This window comes from Mustela putorius, unplaced genomic scaffold (assembly GCF_011764305.1).
Source record: "Mustela putorius furo isolate JIRA1106 unplaced genomic scaffold, ASM1176430v1.1 tig00000196_pilon_pilon_pilon, whole genome shotgun sequence".
Taxonomy (NCBI): Eukaryota; Metazoa; Chordata; class Mammalia; order Carnivora; family Mustelidae; genus Mustela; species Mustela putorius.
Window position 1 is genome coordinate 12,408,055 of NW_025421310.1, and position 19,862 is coordinate 12,427,916.

General features: G+C 45.8%; 1 protein-coding gene and 1 long non-coding RNA gene across 3 annotated transcripts in view; both read right to left on the reverse strand.

The window, feature by feature from the left end:
• Positions 1–1,325: 1,325 nt before the first annotated feature.
• Positions 1,326–19,862, reverse strand: part of SAE1 (SUMO1 activating enzyme subunit 1) — an 81,209-nt gene continuing 62,672 nt past the window's right edge. For both annotated transcript variants that reach the window (XM_013063932.2, XM_004767502.3), the window contains 2 exons: positions 6,007–6,076; positions 1,326–2,395 (listed from right to left, as the gene is read on the reverse strand). In XM_013063932.2, coding sequence (XP_012919386.1) covers positions 2,303–2,395; positions 6,007–6,076 — 163 coding nt within the window. In that variant the 3' untranslated portion in view covers positions 1,326–2,302. The remainder of the gene's footprint in view (positions 2,396–6,006; positions 6,077–19,862) is intronic.
• Positions 14,592–19,170, reverse strand: LOC123391180. Its single transcript, XR_006605819.1, has 3 exons — positions 18,040–19,170; positions 17,051–17,129; positions 14,592–15,061 (listed from the first exon to the last, which is right to left on the reverse strand). It is a non-coding gene; the product is annotated as an uncharacterized LOC123391180 (long non-coding RNA).

Genomic DNA, 19,862 nt, shown 5'->3' on the forward strand with positions numbered 1-19,862 from the left:
CTCTCTCTCAAATAAATAAAATCTTTTTTTTTTTTTAAAGATTTTATTTATTTATTTGACAGAGATCACAAGCAGGCAGAGAGACAGGCAGAGAGAGAGGAGGAAGCAGGCTCCCTGCTGAGCAGAGAGCCCGATGCGGGGCTCGATCCCAGGACCCTGGGATCATGACCTGAGCCGAAGGCAGCGGCTTAACCCACTGAACCACCCAGGCGCCCCGCAAATAAATAAAATCTTAAAAAAAAAAACAAAAAAAACGAACGTCGAACATGGGAGAATATGAGATTTGAAGAAATGAGAATAAAGACCATTCTCGCCTGGGGCTGGCAGCTTCCAGCGCCCACCCCAGATTCCCAAGGGGTCTTTTCCGATGACTCGATTTCTGCCATGAAAGGTACAGGGGTGGAAAAGTTTGAGAAGCTTCCGGGAAGATCCTGTGATGACAATTTTGTTTTTATCCATCCAGACCCACCTGCTCCCCCTTGTGACCAAGGCCCCACACTGCAAAGTAAAAGGGTATCGTGGGCTCCATCTGTCAAAGACAGGGTGAGAGTCATTGCTAAAAACACTGCCCTTGGTGCCCCTGAGTTGACACTGATGGGGTCAGGAAAGGGGCTCCTCCAGAAACACAGTCTTAGCCTAACTCGGGGAGGAGGAGAGGAGACCGAGGGAGGGTCAGGGAATTAAGTGCCTCCTCTCTGTGGAGACCTATTCTTTCTCTTTTCTTTTCCTCTGCAGCAGGACTGAGATAGGAAAGGAGTTTGTTCTAACTGGCCAGACTCACAGCTCACACAATTTTACAAGAAAGAGAAACCCCAGGACGACGGTGCGAGCTGGAGCACGCGCGGGCTGTCAACTCAAAGACAAACCCGCCATCCCGAATCAGTGAAGGCTTTGGCCCCTGCCAGCTGTGAAACTTGCGGCACATGACTGAAGGGTCACTTAGCTCTCCTACGGAGCCCCTGCCCACTCGGACCGCACACAGGGCCTGCTGCACAGGGGATCCCCACAGAAGGCAGGATCATATCGCATCTTTTACTTCTTCCCCATTAATTCAACTCTTGTCACCGAGAATAGCCACTATTGAACTGAATTAGACACAAGACAGTTGGAACAAGAAGCTTCTACGCAATCTAGAATTTGAGCCACCTGACTCTTGCTGCATTACCCAGAAAAACAGTGGCAGGAATGGTGACAGAGGGGAGGAGTCTCTGCATCACACTGAAGCATCCAGTGATTTTTCTTTAGGTTAGAAAAGGCGACTGATAGGATCACTCCCTCATCACCGGAAGGCGCTTGTAATGTGGAAAAATAAATAAATAAACAAATCCTAAAGCAAATAACTTTATTTCTATCATTCCTTCTTAAAGAACCAAGGAAACGTAGAAAATATAAAAAAACAAAACAAAACACAAAGCTGCAATTTGGGGGGTAAAGGAAGGACTGACACAGCCCTCGAAAGCAACGGGCTCCAGGACGATCTGAGTTGCATCAGGGATGGGGGGTGGACAGGGCTCTGGTAAGACAGGCTCCTATGTCCTAGCTGGGGCCCCGATACCTCAGAATCCTCAGGAGGTGACACCCTGGAATCTGCCTTTTTAAAACAAGTCTTCCCGCTAATACTCACTTTGCAAGGTCTCGCCCTAATGTCCAAGGGAACTCTGGTAACATTTCCTCTCTTCCAAAATCCAGGCTAAAACCCAACTAATCCTGAACTAAAACTTAAGAACAGCACACCAGAGGCCACCTGTTGTTTTTCAGGATCTCAAACTCTGGAGGAAACACATTCCACTTGCCCTGTCTTTCCCTCTCTGGGGCACCTGTCTGCACGTGGAACTGCGGCTCCACTAGAGTTTCACCCGGCTCGGCCTCGTTCCCCACCTGGAGTCATGCTCTTCTCCGCACGACATCAGGCAGGGAATGAGTCCACGGAGGTGGCGAGAGGATCCCAAGCAACAAGGTGTGCCTGTCCCTGGCAGGCGTCTCCTGCAGAAGCTCAAAGGACTGGTGATGCTGTGGTGGCCCCAGGACAGGGGGATGCGTCAGAGGGGGTGTACAGGTGACGCTGGCACGAAGCCCTCGACGGTGTGGGATGGAGACACCGGTTCCTAAGCCCCTTGCTGAGCAGCTGCTGGTGCATGGAAATCGCACATCTGGACAAGCTCATTGCTCGCGGGAAATGATTTGTACTAGTCCAGTGGCCTCACTTCCCCGCACTTGGAGCAGCCTTCGTCGGGGGGAGGGGACAGGGCACACGTGCGGTCAGGCTGCAGGTCAGTATCTCCAGGATAGCCAAGTCTTGGGTTCACTTGGGGCCGAGGCACTCCACAATCCCACTGCCCTTCATGCCATCAAAAAAGAAGAAGTTGTTGTGAGGAGGGTCCCTCTGAGACAGGGCCTGGGAAGAAAAACAAGACAAGGGTTCAGCTCAGACGCTTTAAAAGAAAAAAAGAAAAAGAAAAAGCCCTCAAAAACCAGATCTTCTAGGGTGCCTGGGTGGCTCAGTGGGTTAAGCCGCTGCCTTCGGCTCAGGTCATGATCCCAGGGTCCTGGGATCGAGTCCCACATCGGGCTCTCTGCTCGGCAGGGAGCCTGCTTCCTCCTCTCTCTCTCTGCCTACTTGTGATCTCTCTCTGTCAAATAAATAAATAAATAAATAAATAAATAAATCTAAAACAAACAAACAAACAAACAAACAAAAAAACCCAACCAGATCTTCTAGAACTTGGCAGCAGTCTTCAACAGAGGCTGGTTCTTCTCCTCAGGGGGTCACTGGCTACGTCTAAGCCACAACTGTGACTGCCACGTCTCTCTGCACTGTCCCCAATCACTCGTGTCTTTGGACAGATCGTTTAGCCTCTCCGAACCTCATTTTCCCCGTGTGAAATGAAAACAGCACACGTGCTGTCCTCGGCATTGAGAGATGCTGCTCCTGAGCCATGTGAAACGGCGCCCCACCAGCTGCGGGACACACTGGAAGAGCCAGACGTGGATCTTCTAGAAGGAGACATGCTGCCTGCCTTTGTCTGCAAGACAGGCCAGGGCTGGCTGGGATCCAGAAAACCTTCGAGGTGCCATTTAGCCTGGAAATGGTGATTAACTTGTGGGGTTAAGAGAAGCACAGGGCATTTTAAAGGTGCAGCTAGACCTCCTGAAATCAGGTGCTGAATCATGTGTGTACATGTGTGTACTGGAGAAAGGACTCATGGGTGTCAGTGAATTTTCTAAGAGGTTCTTAACTCAAAAAGGGCTGCCATTTAAAGACGAGGACATCGCCCAAGCGCACCCCTGGGCAGAATTCAAAGGCCTGTCATTCACGGGGCAGAACCGCTTCTACAAGGTTAGGAATGCACTCCAAACAGCCTGAACTTCGCTTTGAATCGAGCATCAATCTCAACCTGTTTCTTCCTCTGTAAAACGGGAGCAATTACACCGCCTTCAAGTGTTATTCATCCATCCGTCCATGGAAAACTTCTAGAGCATCTACTCTGTGCCCAGTATCCTAGCAGGTACTGAGTTTTCTAAGACATGGTTAAGACAGAGGCCCGCTTCTCTGGGCTCACATGCAAAAAGGCAAATCAAGAGCATGTGCCTACTACAGTTTTTGGTGAACAGGAGATGTGATTGAGCTTGAGACAAATTCTCCAAAAGTGCAAGCTGCCAGGACCACCAGGAGCCGGGGACCCTTACCACAATCTGAGGACCCCAAGCACCCAGCCAGGTGGAAGGGCCCAAGAGCCCGCATTCGGAACTCCTAGACCCTAGGACTCAAGTTATAGGACATGACACAGTAGAAGCCAGTAGTGCCGCTGCCACCACTGTCAGCACTATACGGCAGACTGGGAGGCCGAGCAGGGACAGTGGGAGACAAAAGGAGGACTGACACCTAAGGAAGCATGACAGGAAGGGGATATGGATGGAGTATGTGGTGTTTGGAATGATGGAAGGAAGAAAACCAAGAGGATTCGGAGGGAAGGGAATTACGTTTGCCCTCCGTCCCCTAGTTTACTTGTTACGGATGGTCAGATTGTCCTCAGGAGAGGGGGAGGGTCCTGCAGCGTTCAGACTGTGGGACCCTGGTGCCAGCTGGCTGAAGGCTGAATCATGTTCACTAAGAGGCGGGGGTGGTGGGGACAAGACACCAGGCCATGCGGTGAACATGGGGCAAAAGGTAAAGTGCTTCCCAAGCAAGATGGGGGTAGGGGGAGATTCCAAACACACCCAGCAACCAAGAATGCAGAGTCCTCTGGCTGTCTGGGATAAACAGAAACAAGATGCGGGTGACAGCTGTCCCCAGCAGGCAGGAAGGAGGGGGCCGCATTAGAGGTTAGGACTGGGACGCAGGAAAGCCACCGCAAACAATGGGGTCAAGGCCAGCCGCCCTGACCCTTAATCTCCATCCCACATGAAAATCGCAGGGAGCAGCTTCTTGGTGAGATGTACAATGTGAGGCTGAAGGCACAAAGATAGTGCCCAGGCCCAGAGACCAGACTGCCTGGGCTCAGCTCCTGGCTCCGCCACTTGTCTGCACCTTGGCTCTCCCTTTACGTAGCAGGTGCTCACAGAAGTCCTACCTCAGAGGGCTCTTGTGAGGAAAAGACAAGTGTATCCTTGTGAAGAATACAGGGTAGGCATTTCAGTAAGCACTGTTACTGTTTTTGTCACTGCAGGCTACAAAAATGAGTATGTTCCCTTATGATTCTCCCATCATGGCGCTTCCTCCTCCTGAGTCTGTCCATAGGCGGCCTCAGAATCCTTCTCCACAGTCTCCTGAGCAGCCACAGCAGACTTCTCAGACTGGGCACAGGATTTTCACAGCAGTCTGAACTAAGCAGAAGGCATGAAAGGAAACAGGTGTGGCCATCGCATCCCTCTCTTCTTCTCCCTCTGAATCTCCTTGGGGCTCTAGTCCCTATTCCCTATGACATAGAAAGCCGGATTTAGGGAGAGAATTTGGTCCAGAGAAAAGGATCAGGAAATACAGAGAGAAAGAGAAAAGAGCCTTAAAGAAGGCAGGACTATCAAATTCAGTCAAATGTCTCTAGAGCAAATTTACTGACTTCAAGACAGAGTAGCGAGAGCTGGATCTCCAAATGGTCCCCGTGAACTCAAACACATCATATAAATGAGCATGGAAAATCACTCAACTAGGCACGACTCTGCTCCACGAAAGAAAAGGACAAACCATCATCGCAAATCTAGCGAAGCAGTCGAGAACCTACAAAAGGCAGACTGAGAGTCTTTGGGCAAATATTAAAGCCCCAAAGAAAGTATCTGGGGACATGCTATCATTCCGACGACCAAAATATTCCAGAAGAGACTCAAAAGGCTGGCCGTGCTCGTTATTGGTTACGTAAGCCCAAGTGAAATATTTCGCTTCTGAGAGGGACAATGACACCAAACCTAATGTGGTCAGAGGTCGCCCTCTCCGGAGCCTTGTGGGGCTGCTGGGACAGTACACATGCCCCATTGGTACTGGGTGCCCCTTCTGAACTCACGCCCCGGCTGTGCGCATCAATGGGAGGGAGCTCTGATGCCGCGGTCGCGGACAGAGAAAAGCCACATCAAGGAGGAGTTAAGAGCACAGGTTTTGGCACCCATCTCCAGGCCTCAGTGTGTCCCCCGCCCCACTTTAAATGGTGATCGTGACAATATCCATTTCACAGAGCTGTGAGAAGCAGAACACACAGCACATCCCCTAAGTACCATGAAGCTCACGACTATAGTCCGGGGAGAGTCTGCAGGCAGGACCTGAAGGACACCGTGCCCAGCTCTGGGCTCAGCACAGAGGAGACGTGCAAAGATCACTGCCGTATGCTCATCCGCATGGGCTGGACAGAACAGGACAACGTGCAGAGGCGAAGAAGGGAAAAAGGCAGGGCATGAAATGAGAATGACTGGGGTCAGAGAAACCAGGCAGCCCTCCGAGGCGGCCGTGGATTCTCCCAGCTGGCTCACGGACAAGGTCATGGTGGAGCAATGATCTTCGGCTCCAAAGGGTCTCTTTACCTTCACAATTTCCTGGGCCAAGATTCCTCCAACCACTGCACACACTGGGGCCATCTCGGAGAAGCAGTACCTAGAAGAGAAGACAAATGAACTGGAGCCCCGAGGAACAGGAAGGCTGGGAGGACATCTGACAAAGGTCGGTAGTGGGCTTGCCTGAATGGAAACACCTCCTACCAGGAGGAGTCAGTTCAGACACCAATCCTAATGCTGGCACCAAGGCGTGAAATCGAAATCGGCTCCAGGAGGTAGCTGGGAAAGACCTCTGAACCTTGCGAGGCGGGCATTAATTGTTTCAGGTTTTTTTGTTTAAGTTACAATTTTTTTGTTTAAGTTAAAGGAAACACTATATCCGTGCTTCCTAAAAATAAGGTCGAACAAATATCAGATGTTTCAGTGTCCTGGTCACATTCTCGCAATTCTCTTCTTACCCACAATGGGCAGCGGGCTTCTGCTATTCCCAGACAACTGTCAGGGAGAAGGCCTGTGTTAACATGCAGGAGGCATGGGAAAGCTGGGGCCTGTAATGAAGCATGGGGGCACAAAGCCTCTGCTACTCACAGAGATACCAACCCTTGTGGGCTGGGATGGGGCATCCAGAGGACAAATCTTAGCTAATACCGTCACCTGCCCCTCCAAATTACTGCTCCTGGGTAGGACAACCCACTTCCACCCCCTCCCTAGAGGAAGTGAATTCTGCCAGTTCCCAGCACTGAACACAGAAGGTAATTTTTAAATGAGCAAAGTGGAACACAGAGAAGTTAAAGGGAAAGCTTCCCTAAGACACTGGAAGACACCTCCAATATTCCCAATGTGGTAAATGTGGTAAATTTTTAAAATGTGCATTTTTTAAAAAATGCACATATCTAAACATATATAATTTAAAATCCAAGTAATAATAATCATTATTCACTCTGCTCTGTACCCTACTGATGGATATTTAAGCTGCTCAACATTGCAAACATACATCTTTGGCATAGGTGTCCAATAATTCCTTAAAAAAAAAAAAAGATTATTTATTTATTTGATACAGAGAGAGAGAGTGTGAGCAAATGAGCATAGCATGTGGAACTGCAGGCAGAGGGAGATGGAGAAGCAGGCTCCCCAATGAGCAGGGAGCCTGATGTGGGGTTTGGTCCCAGCACCCTGGGATCACGACCTGAGCCAAAGGCAGACACTTAGCTGCCTGAGCCACCCAGATGCCCGGTGTTCAGTAAATGCTTTATGACAAATTCCTAAATAGAGAATTTTGGGGTCCTGACACACTGTGCCAAAATCCCCTCCAGAAAAGCTTTACCATTTCAACTCCCACCAACCGTGTGAAGCTGCCCATCTCCTCACACCCTGGCGGGACCAGCATTGCCATCTCTGCAACCACGGAGGTTAACTTTTCCTCTGGATTATCAAATTCCTTTAGAGAACATAAAACTAATAGAGAACTACACCAATGGCGCCTGGGTGGCTCAGTCATTAGGCCTCTGCCTTTGGCTCAGGGTCCTGGGATCAACCACATCAGGGTCCCTGCTCAGCAGGAAGCCTGCTTCTCCTTCTCCCACTCCCCCTGCTTGTGTTCCCTCTCTCGCTGTGTCTCTGTCAATAAACAAACAAAATCCAAAAAAAGAGAGAGAACAAACTATACCAAAGAAAAACTGGTCACTCATAATCCCACTACTCAAAGATAATCAAATGTGGAAATATTCTTCCTTTAAAAAATATTCCTATATTCTGTGCAATCAGACTATACAATTTAATATTCTGCTTTTTTTTCTCTCAAAAAGCGTATTATCTCAACAAAATGCTAGAGAACCTAACCAGGAACATACAGAAAGGATTATACACCATAACTAAGTGGGATTTACAACCAGGAATGCAAAGTTGGTATACTATCTGAAAAATCAATGTAGTATTGCCATATTATACAAATAAAGGGACAATAAACACACGATCATCTCAAGTGACAGAGGAGAAAAAAAAGCATTTGACAAAATCCAGCACCACTTCATGATAAAAACACTCAACAAACTGGGAATAGAGGAAAATTCCTTCAACCTGATAAAGGGCATCCATGAAAAAATCCACAGCTAACATCGTACTTAATGGTGAAAGACTGAAAGCTTTCTTCCTAAGATCGGGAATAAGACAAGGATGTCTGCTCTCACCACTTCTATCCGACATTGTACTAGGGGTTCCAGCCAAAGCAGTCAAGGAAAAATAAACAAGACTGCCAGACTGGAAAGGAAGAAAATACATATTCACAGATAACACGATGTGGCATATAGAAAATACTAAGGAATCCACAGAAAAATTATTCTAACTATTAAATTTATTCAGCAAGGCTACAAGAAACAAGATCAATATACAAAAATTTAATTGTATTTCTATACATTAGAAATGAACATTCAGAAAATGAAATTAACACCTCCATTTACAATACCACCTAAAAGAATAAAATATTTAGGAATAATTTAACAATAGTTCTGTAAAACTAATATCCTGTAGACTAAAAAACATTGTTGAAAAAAAACAAAAGATATAAATAAATGGAAAGATATCCCATGTTCATGGATCAGTACACTTAACACTGTTAAGGTGGCAATACTCCCCAAATTTAATCTATATATTTGGCACAATCCTAACCAAAATTCTTGCTGCCTTATTTGTAGAAATGCAAATTTCTACATCCTAAAAATCCATTTGGGAATGCAAGAGACCCAGACAAGTCAAAAGAGTCTTGAGAAAGAAGAAAGCTGAAGAACTCACATGTCCCAATTTTATAACTTATTACTACTACTGCTGCTACTACTACAAATCAACAGCAATCAAGACAGTGTGGTAACTTTTTTTTTTTTTTTTAAAGATTTATTTATTTGACAGAGAGAGAGAGAGATCATGAGCAGGCAGAGAGGCAGGTAGAGAGAGAGAGAGGAGGAAGCAGGCTCCCTGCCAAGCAGAGAGCCCGAAGGGGGACTCAATCCCAAGACCCCGAGATCATGACCTGAGCCGAAGGCAGAGGCCTAACCCACTGAGCCACCCAGGCGCCCAACACTGTGGCACTTTTATCTATATGGAAAGACATATATATCAGTGAAACAGAAATTTGAAAATCCAGAACAAGACCTACATATACAGTCAACTGATTTTTTTTTTTTTTAAGATTTTATTCATTTATTTGACAGAGATCACAAGTAGGCAGAGAGGCAGGCAGAGAGAGGAGGGGGGAGCAGGCTCCCTGCCAAGCAGAGAGCCCAATGTGGGGCTAGATCCCAGGACGCTGGGATCATGACCCAAGCCGAAGGTAGAGGCTTTAACCCACTGAGCCACCCAGGTGCCCCTGGTCAACTGATTTTTGACAAGGGTGAAAAGACCATGAAGAAAGTCTTTAACAAATAGAACTGGATAATTGGGTCTCCACATGCAAAAGAATTAAGCTGAACCCCTACCTCACATCATGCACAAAAGCTGACTCAAGGGTGGGAACCAGGTGGTGGGTATCAGAGAGGGCACGGATTGCATGGAGCACTGGGTGTGGTGCAAAAACAATGAATACTGTTATGCTGAAAAGAAATTTAAAAAAAAAAAAAAAGAAAAAAAAGCTGACTCAAAAATGACTTATGGTGGGGCGCCTAGGTGGCTCAGTGGGTTAAAGCCTCTGCCTTGGCTCAAGTCATGATCCCAGTGTCCTGGGATCAAGCCAAGCCACGCATCGGGCTCTCCGCACAGCGGGGAGCCTGCTTCCTCCTTTCTCTCTGCCTGCCTCTCTGCCTACTTGTAATCTCTGTCTGTCAAATAAATAAATAAAATCTTAAAAAAAACCTTTTTAAAATGACTTATAGGACCTTTTAAATGTAATAGCTGAAACTACAAATTAAGCAATAAGCTTCCTAAATACTATATTAGGAAAAGCACATGTGAAAAAACAAAAAAACAAAACAAAACAACTCCAGATACACTGTAGTCATACAAATTAAAAACATGCGCTTCGAAGGATACTTTTCACATCAAAGAGAATGAAAACACAAGTCATGGAATAGGAGAAAATTTTTACAAATCATGTATCTGATGAACGACTTGTATTCAGATCCTACAGAGAACTTTTTTTTTTTTTAAAGATTATTTATTTGAGAAAGACATAGAGCAAGAGTGACACCAAACATGAGCCAGAAGGAGAAGCAGAGGGAGAAGCAGACTCCCTGCTCAGCACGGAGCCCAACGTGGGGCTTATCCCAGGACCCTGCAATCATGACCCAAGCCAAAGGCAGATGCCTGACTGAGCCAGATGCTCAGGTGCTCCTCTACAGAGAAGTCTTATGATTAACAACAAAAAGATAAACCAATTAAAAAAGGACAAATGATCTAAATAGACATTTTGCTGAAGAACATATATAAATGGCCGGTAAGCACACGAAGAGAGGCTCTACACATCATTAGTTATTAAAAGAATGCAAATCAGGGGCAGCTGGGTGGCTCAGTGGGTTAAAGCCTCTGCCTTTGGCTCAGGTCATGATCCCACGTCCTGGGATCAAGTCCCGCATAGGGCTGTCTGCTCAGCGGGGAGCCTGCTTCCTCCTCTCTCTCTGCCTGCCTCTCTGCCTACTTGTGATCTCTGTCAAATAAATAAATAAAATCTTAAAAAAATGCAAATCAAAACAACAGTGAAATACAATTTATTACTCACTAAGGTTAAATTAACAGACAAAAACACTTGCTGGTAAGGATGTGGAGACACTGGAAGCCACACAAAGTGCTGGTGGACTGGTAAAGTGGAAGACAGTCTGGCAGTTTCTCAAGACGTTAAACATAGAATTACCATATGAATCATCGATTCCACTCTTAGTTCTACACACCCAAGAGAAATAAAATCTTATGCTCACATGAAAACACGTAAATGTTTATAGTGGCTTTAGTCTCTAATTGTCCCAAACTGGTAACAACCCAAATGCCCTTCATCTGGTGAACAAACTGGTACATCCATGTAGTGGACGACTGCTCAGCAGCAAGAAGAAATGAGCGATCCATTCATACAACATGGATGAACTTCAAGTGAATTAAGCTAAGTGAAAGAAGCCAGACTCAAAAAGTTATGCTTGCTGAATGACTGCATTTTATGTTACACTATTGGATAAGGGAGAGCTACAGGGATAGAGAAAAGATCAGCTGCCTTGTTATCAACGCACTACAAGGGAAATTTTTTTTTTTTTTTAAAGATTTTTATGTATTTGACAGAGAGAGACACAGAGGGGGAACACAAGCAGAGGAGTGGGAGACGGAGAAGCAGGCTTCCTGCTGAGCAGGGAGCCTGATGCAGGGCTCGATCCAGGAACCCGGGATCATGACCTGAGCTGAAGGCAAACGCCTAACAACTGAACCAGGAGCCCCTGAATTCATGGAACTTTAAAAACAAAACAACCAACAACTATACGATCAACTAATCTTTTGACAAAGCAGGAAAGGATATCAAATGGAGAAAAAACAGTCTCTTAAGCAAACGGGTGATAGGACTGGACATCAACAGGCAGAAGAATGAAAGTGGACCACTTTCTTTCTTTTAAAGATTTTATTTGCGAGACATCCTGAGACAGAGTGAACACAAGCAAGGGTGGGAAGAACAGAGGGAGAGGGAGCAGCAGAGCAGGGAGCCTGATGCGAGGCTGGATCCCAGGAGCCCGGGATCATGACCTGAGCCAAAGGCAGACGACTGAGCCACCCAGACGCCCTTGGACCACGTTTTAACACCATACACAAAAATAAATTCAAAATGGATGAAGGACCATCAAAATCCTAGAGGGACGCCTGGGTGGCTCAGTTGGTTAAGCAGCTGCCTTCGGCTCAGGCCATGATCCCAGCGTCCTGGGATCGAGTCCCGCATCAGGCTCCTTGCTTGGCAGGGAGCCTGCTTCTCCCTCTGCCTCTGCCTGCCATTCTGTTTGCCTGTGCTTGCCCTCTCCCCCTCTCTCTCTCTCTCTTTTTTTTTTTTTTAAAGATTTTATTTATTTATTTGACAGAGATCACATGTAGGCAGAGAGGCAGGCAGAGAGAAAGGAGGAAGCAGGCTCCCCAATGAGCAGAGAGCCCGATGCGGGGCTCGATCCCAGGACCCTGAGATCATGACCTGAGCCGAAGGCAGAGGCTTTAACCCACTGAGCCACCCAGGTGCCCCTCCCCCCCTCTCTCTTTGATAAATAAATAAAAATCTTAAAAAAAAAAAAAAATCCTAGAGGAGAACATAGGCATAAACCTCCCCGACCTCAGCCATGGCAAAACTTGGGACTCCATCTAGATGAAAAGTTTCTGAGCAGTGAAGGAAACAACAAAACTAAAAGGGAACCTAGGGAATGGGAGGAGGGGTTTGCAAATGACACATATGATAAAGGGTTAGTATCCACAATCTATAAAGAACGTAACCAAACTCTCAACACCCCCAAAAACAAAGAATCCACTTAAGAAATGGGCAGAAGACATGAATAGACACTTTTCCAAAGACATCCAGATGGCTACACATGAAAAGATGCTCCACATCACTCATCGGTAGGGAAATACAAATCAAAACCACGATGAGATACCACCTCACAACTGTCAGAACGGCTAAAATTAACAACAGAAGCAATAACAGGTGTTGGTGATGATGTGAAGAAAGGGGAACCCTCTTGCCCTCTTGGTGGGAATGCAAACTGGTACAGCCTCTCTGGAGAAGAGTTTAGAGGTTCCTCAAAATGTTGAAAATAAAAATGACCTATGATCTAGCAACTGCACTACTAGGTATTTCCCCAAAGGACACAAGAATACAGATTCGAAGGGGGACACGCCCCCCAATGCTTAGAGCAGCATTATCGACAATGTCAAACTATGGAGAGAGCCCAAGTGTCCATCAACTGATGACAAGTAAAGAGGATGTGTGGCGCGCGCGCGCGCGCGCACACACACACACACACACACACACACACAGGAATATTATTTGGCCATCAAAAAGAATGCTTTCTTCCACACGCAATGACGTGGACGGAGCTAGAGTGTATTCTGCTAAGTGAAATAAGTCAGCCAGAGAAAGACAAATACCGTATGATCTCATTTATATGTGGAATTTAAGAAAGAAAACAGACGAACATATGGGAAGGGGGAAAAGAAAAAAAACAGAGAAGGAAACAAGCCATAAGTGACTTTTTCTTTTTTTAAAGAGTTTTTATTTATTCACTTGAGAGAGAGACCAAGAGAGCACAAGCAAGGGGAGAGGGAGAAGCAGACCTCCCCACCCCCACCCCGCTGCCGCTGTGCTGGGAGCCTGACGTGGGGCTCGATCCCAGAACCCTGGGATTGTGACCTGAGCTGTGGCAGAAGCCCAACCATCTGAGCTACCCAGGCACCCCACTGTAAGTGACTCTTAACGATAGAGAACCAACGGAGGAGACGAGTGGGGGATGAGATAGATGTGTGAGGGGTATTAAAGGGGCAGCTGGAATGAGCACTGCATGTTATATGTCAGTGACGTATCACTGAATTCTACTCCAGGAACTAACATTGCACTATATGTTAACTAACAAAATTTATATATTAAAAAAAAAAAAAAAAAACAACCCTGGGATATCTGGGTGGGTCGGTTGGTTAACTGTCTGCCTTTGGCTCAGGCCTTGATCCCAGGGTCTGGGGATCGAGTCCCACATCGGGCTCTTCGCTCCGCAGGGAGCCTGCTTCTCCCTCTGCCTCTCCACTCTACTCATTCTCTTAAATAAATAAAATCTTCTTTTTTTAAAGATTTTATTTATTTATTTGACAGAGATCTCTAGTAGATGGAGAGGCAGGCAGCGAGTGAGAGAGAGAGAGAGGAGGAAACGGGTTCCCCACTGAGCACAGAGCCCGATGCAGGACTCAATCCCAGGACCCTGGGACAATGACCTGAGCTGAAGGCAGAGGTTTTAACCCACTAAGCCACCTAGGTCCCCCAAATAAAATCTTTAAAAGCAAAACAAAACACCCCCCCCCCCGTCACATACAACTCACAGAACATTTATTCAAGAGAGCGAGAGAAAGAAGCAGGCTCCTCACTGAGCAGGAAGCCTGGCGTAAGACTTGAATCCAGGATCTTGGGATCATTACCTGAGCCAAAGGCAGACGCTTAACCGACAGAGCCACTCAGGCACCTCTGTATATAAGTTTTTTTTTTTTTTTAAAAAGATTTCATGTCGGGGCACCTGGGTGGCTCAGTGGTTTGGGCTGCTGCCTTCGGCTCGGGTCATGATCTCAGGGTCCTGGGATCGAGCCCCGCATCGGGCTCCCTGCTCCGCAGGAAGCCTGCTTCCCCCCCCCCTCTCTCTCTCTGCCTGCCTTTCTGCCTACTTGTGATCTCTGTCTGTCAAATAAATAAAATCTTTTAGGAAAAAAAAATAAAAAATAAAAAAGATTTCATGTCATCTCTTATGTATGTATGGATGTCACCTCTACACAGAGGATGTCTACCTCCAACGCGGCTCAAATTCACAAGATGAAGAGTCCCAGGCTCTTCAAACTGAGCCAGTCAGGTACCCTGCTGTGTATGATTAAACAAACAAACAAAACCACCAAAAATACAAACAAACAAACAAACAAACAAACCCTACTGACAAAAAAATAAATAAAAATACCACTAAGGAAACAAATCTAAATAATAAAAATTAAACAAGGCAAAACAAGCACCAATTGAAGAACAATCACATGAATCCAGAATACAGGACATTCTATAATTTAACTGGCCGACTTAAAAAAAAAAAAAAAAAAAAAGTGGTAAACTGTTCTAGATTGGGAGTTGGAAAATGTTCTCTGTAAAGTAATTGACAATAAATTTTTTTTGGTTTTATAGGCCATATGGTCCCTGTTTAAACTCTTTAAGTCTGCTGTTAAAGAGTTGTAAAAACTCTACAAAAGCTGTCACAGATAATACATAAATGAGTAGGTGTGGAATAAAACTTTATTTACAAAACCAGGTGGCAAGCTGTAGTGTGCCAGCTCCTAGATGAGAAGAGTCAGAACCAAATGCAACTGACAACTTGGATGCATCCTTAAGCATCACGTCATCAGTATGGCCCTTCCCCTAGAAGAAAAAGCAAAATATTAACAACTGAAGCTAACTACTTGAGTATATTCACTACTGTCTGATTCGTTTTATTTTTCTATATGCTTGGCGCTTTTCATAATAAACATTTATCTGTGCACTGTTCTGTGTAATTAACTCCTTAATGCCTTTCCAATTTCACTTTTAAATATGATAATATATATATATTTATTTAGCTACACACCAGCATGGAGCCCCACGTAGGACTCAAACTCAAGACCCTGTGATCACGCCCTGAACTAAGATCAAGAGTCAGACAGACGCTTAACTGCTGAGTCATCCCACACGGCCCATGAATATCCTCTGTACCAGAAATACTTGGTTCACATGATTTCTTCAGGGTATAGTCTCATTATCAAGGAAAATGACTGGGCCCAAGAGAGAACACTGTAATGACTCCTGATATGTATTTCCAAACTGCTTCCTAAAAAGACTGCGCCTTTTCCCAACACCCTTGTGAATGACTATATAGGTCTTCTAAAAAAAATCTGCAAAGGATTTTGTTGACTTTATATATTCTAAGAAAATGTGTAAGAAGATATAATAACAAAGGGTCAGTGGTTTTCCCTGGGTAATAGAATTATGAGTGATTTTCATCTCTGAATTTATTTGGTACTATATCAGATTTTCCATAACATGCATACTATTTCTGTAATTTAAAAAAACAGTAACTTCACAAAAGGATAAATATGGTAGGATTCTGCTTACATGAAATACTTAGACTAATTAAATTCATAGAGACAGAAAGCAGAACAGAGGTAATTACCAGAGGCTGGGGGAAGGCAGAATGGGAAGTTATTGTTTAATGAGCAAAGATTTTTAGTTTAGGATGAGGAAAAAGTTCTGGAAATGGACAGTAGTAATGTCTGCACAACAATGTGAATAAACTTAATGCTGATGAATTGAACATTTTTTTAAAAGATTTTACTTATTTATGTGACAGGAAGAGATCAAAAGTAGGCAGAGAGGCAGGCTTATGGGGTAGGGGGAAGCAGGCTCCCTACTGAGCAAAGAGCCAGATACGGGGCTCGATCCCAGGACCCTGGGATCATGATCTGAGCCGAAGGCAAAGGTTTTAATTTACTGAGCCACCAGGCGCCCCTTTAAGGTTTTAAGTAATCTCTGTACTCAATGTGGGGCTCAAACTCACAACCCTGAGATCACTCCACCAACTAGAGTTGTACACTCCACCAACTAAACCAGCCAGGTGCCCTCGAATGTACATTTAAGAATGGTCTGGGGCGCCTGGGTGGCTCAGTCAGATAAGCAGCCAACTGTTGGTTTCAGCTTGGGTCATTAGTCTCCAGGTGGTGAGACTGAGCCCTGCTCTGGGCTCTGTGCTCAGTGGAAAGTAGGCTTCAGGACTCTCTCTCGCCCTCTGCCCCTCCTCCCAGGCTCTCCCTCTAAAATAAATAAACCTTAAAAAAAATGTTTAAATGGTGGCGCCTGACTGGCTCAGGGGGCAGAGCATGAGACTCTTAACCTTATGGTTGTAAATCTGAACCCCACACTGGGTATGGAGATTACTTAAAAATTAAAAAAGAAAAGAAAGGGATGCCTGGGTGGCTCAGTTGGTTGGACAACTGCCTTCGGCTCAGGTCATGATCTCGGAGTCCCGGGATTGAGTCCCGCATCGGGCTCCCAGCTCTACGGGGAGTCTGCTTCTCTCTCTGCCCTTCTCCTCACTCATGCTCTCTCTCCCTGTCTCTCTCAAATAAATAAATAAAATCTTAAAACAAAACAAAACAAAACAAAACACGGCATAATTTGCTTAAAAAAAAAATTAAAAAAGAAAAGAAAAAAATAGGTTAAAATCCTACATTTTATATTGTGTATACTTTGCCAAATTAAAAAAGTATTAAACAATAAAAGTTATATTACATATACGAATTATGAATGTTTATAATAGTGACAAAGTATCTATAACTTAAACACCCACCAACATAATGGTTAAGTAAATTAAATTACCAGCTATCCCACAATGAGACATGGAAGCACCAGTGAGGCTATTGATCTGTGTGTTTGCCGCAAACAGGCCCATGATATGCTGAAAAAAATAAGGCTATTATATATTAAGCATGATCTCATTTTGATATTTAAAAAGAGAAAAAAATTATGAATAAATAGTAAATAGAAGGGCGCCTGGGTGGCTCAGTGGGTTAAGACTGCCTTCGGCTCAGGTCACGCTCTCAGGGTCCTGGGATCCAGCCCTGCCATCAGGCTCTCTGCTCGGTGGGGAGCCTACTTTCCCCTTTCTCTCTCTGCCTGCCTCTTTGCCTACTTGTGATCTCTTTCTCTGTCAAATAAATAGATTAAATTAAATTTAAAAATCTTAAAAAAAAAAAAAAAAAAGTAAATAGAGAAGCCTCTGAGATAAAACCCTGAAACATTACCAGTGGCCACTTCTCAACAGTGGGACCATGAATGATCCTGTTCTTTTAATACTTTCTGGAAATGGGCAACCGTTATTTTTTTTTTTTCTTTAAAGGTTTTATTTATTTGACAGAGAGAGAGAGGCAGTGAGAGAAGGAACACAGCAGGGGAGAGGGAGAGGCAGACTCCCACTGAGCAGGAGACTGATGTGGGGCTCGATCCCAGGACCCTGGCATTATAACCTGAGCCGAAGGCAGACGCTCAACTGAGGCACCCAGGTGCTCCCAAACTGTTACTTTCATAATCAGAAAAGCAATAAAACTTTCTGAAAGAGAAAAAATGACCTGACATAAAGGACAGTGTCTGAGAACACAGACAGATGAGAGGAAAGAAGGCTTGTGCACAGCTTTCCAGATTCAAGTGGGCATACCCTGCTCAGAGCTGGCCGCCGGCAATTTGTGAGGGTAGCTCAGCTGCCAGACGGCGGCTCATTTCCTTGCCAGCATCCCGGGTCCATCTCAGGCCTCATCTCCACCTATCTATCCACAGATACTCCACGAGGCCACCAAACACCTCTTACTTACAGGGCAGCGGAAGCGCCTGAGCGCACAAGGGCCTGGACAATGGAAAGTGGTTTCTGCTGAGAGGCGGCAGAGAGAACACCTGGAGAGAAAACCAGCCAGCAGCTAGTTAGGCTCCGGCTTTTTCCTTCTGGGGAGGCGAGGCTTGCAGTGCACAGGCAAGCCGTTCTTGATTCAAGGTGCCCCAATCAGTTCACGAAAATGCATACTCACAGCCAGGCACCCAGCCCCGGGCAAGCCTGTGGCCTAGCCCCGCCTCCCACTGTGAAGCGCAGAGCGGACACCACTTGCTTCTTACACACGATCTTCCTCCCCCAACAGACGCATATCTGGCTGTTAGCAGGAGACGGGGACCCCACTGCAGCCTGCAGCATCTCAGCCCCTGACTACACAGTGTCAACCTAAAATGGCTGTGAATGGCTGCCTCTTTTTGGCTGATGGCTTGGCAGGTGGTTCAAGGCCCACTGCTGGGCCTATACTGGTTGGGCTTTGGTAGGGTCTAAATGAGATTCCCCTGGGGCGCGGGGGTGGCTCAGTCATTGAACGTCTGCCTTCTGCTCAGGTCATGATCTCAGGGTCCTGGGATCGAGCCCCGCATCAGGCTCCCTGCGCTTGCTTCTCCCTCTCCCACTCCCCCTGCTTGTGTTCCCTCTCTCACTGTGTCTCTCTCCCTGTCAAATAAATAAATAAATAAGGTTCCCAGACACAAGTAAAGTTAAGTAGGGACTAGGAACAGAAGGGACCCTGATTAACTTTATTGTTGAAAGGACCCTGATTAACTTTATTGTTGAAAAGAAACCAAGGCAGCAGTGAGGTTAAGACCTGGGTGTGACCTCTATCATTATATACTATATATGTGTATATGTATAGATATAGTGGACTATATAATAAAACCTTGGGTAAGTGATAATATCTTTCTGAGCATCAGTGTCTTCATTTTAACGGGAAAACAGTTAGAATTTAATAATAATAATAATAATAATAATAATGCGTACTTAAAGGGATGAATTTGACAGTTAAATGTGGTGGTACGGGGGGTGCCTGCCTGGCTTAGTCAGTTAAGCATCTGCCTTAGCCTCAGTTCATGATCTTGGAGTCCTGGGATCAAGCCCCATGTCAGGCTGCCTGCTCAGTAGGGACAGTAGGGAGTCTGCTTGTCCTCTACCTCTGCCCCTTCCCTCCTCATGCTCTCAAATAATAAAGAAAAATTTTTTTTGTTTTGTTTTTGTTTTTGTTTTTTATTTTACCCATTTATTTGACAGAGAGACCGCCAGAGAGGAATACAAGCAGAGGTGTGGGAGTGGGAGAGGGAGAAGCAGGCTCCCACCGAGCAGGGAGCCCAGTGCAGAGCTCAATCCCAGGACCCTTAGACCAGGACCTGGGCTGAAGGCAGACACTTAACTGCCTGAGCCCCCCAGGTGCTCCCTTCTCCAAGCTTTGATTTAACTTTTCCTCACCTGTAAAATGGGTTGCTGTGAAGGAGATCATGTCCAGAAGAGAACGACCACAATGCCCGGGACATAACTGTTGCTCAATAAACTCAGTCCAGCTGCCATCACTAGCACCTCCAGCTGGAGGCCTTCCACACCCTCCTCCCAAAGACACTGAAAGAATGTGACAGGATCCCAGAACAGCCTGGATATGGGTTCCTGACACAGTCACCATCTGGACCTTTCCTATTAAATCCTAAACCCGCTGAGTAGGAGAGCAAAAGACTGGTCGCCTAGGGCGAAGGCATCTCAGGATCCAAGGGAGTGGAAGCTGGGAGCACGGATGCTCTTGCTGCTGACGGCAGAAACTGGTTAAGTGATCATGGAGGGCAATGG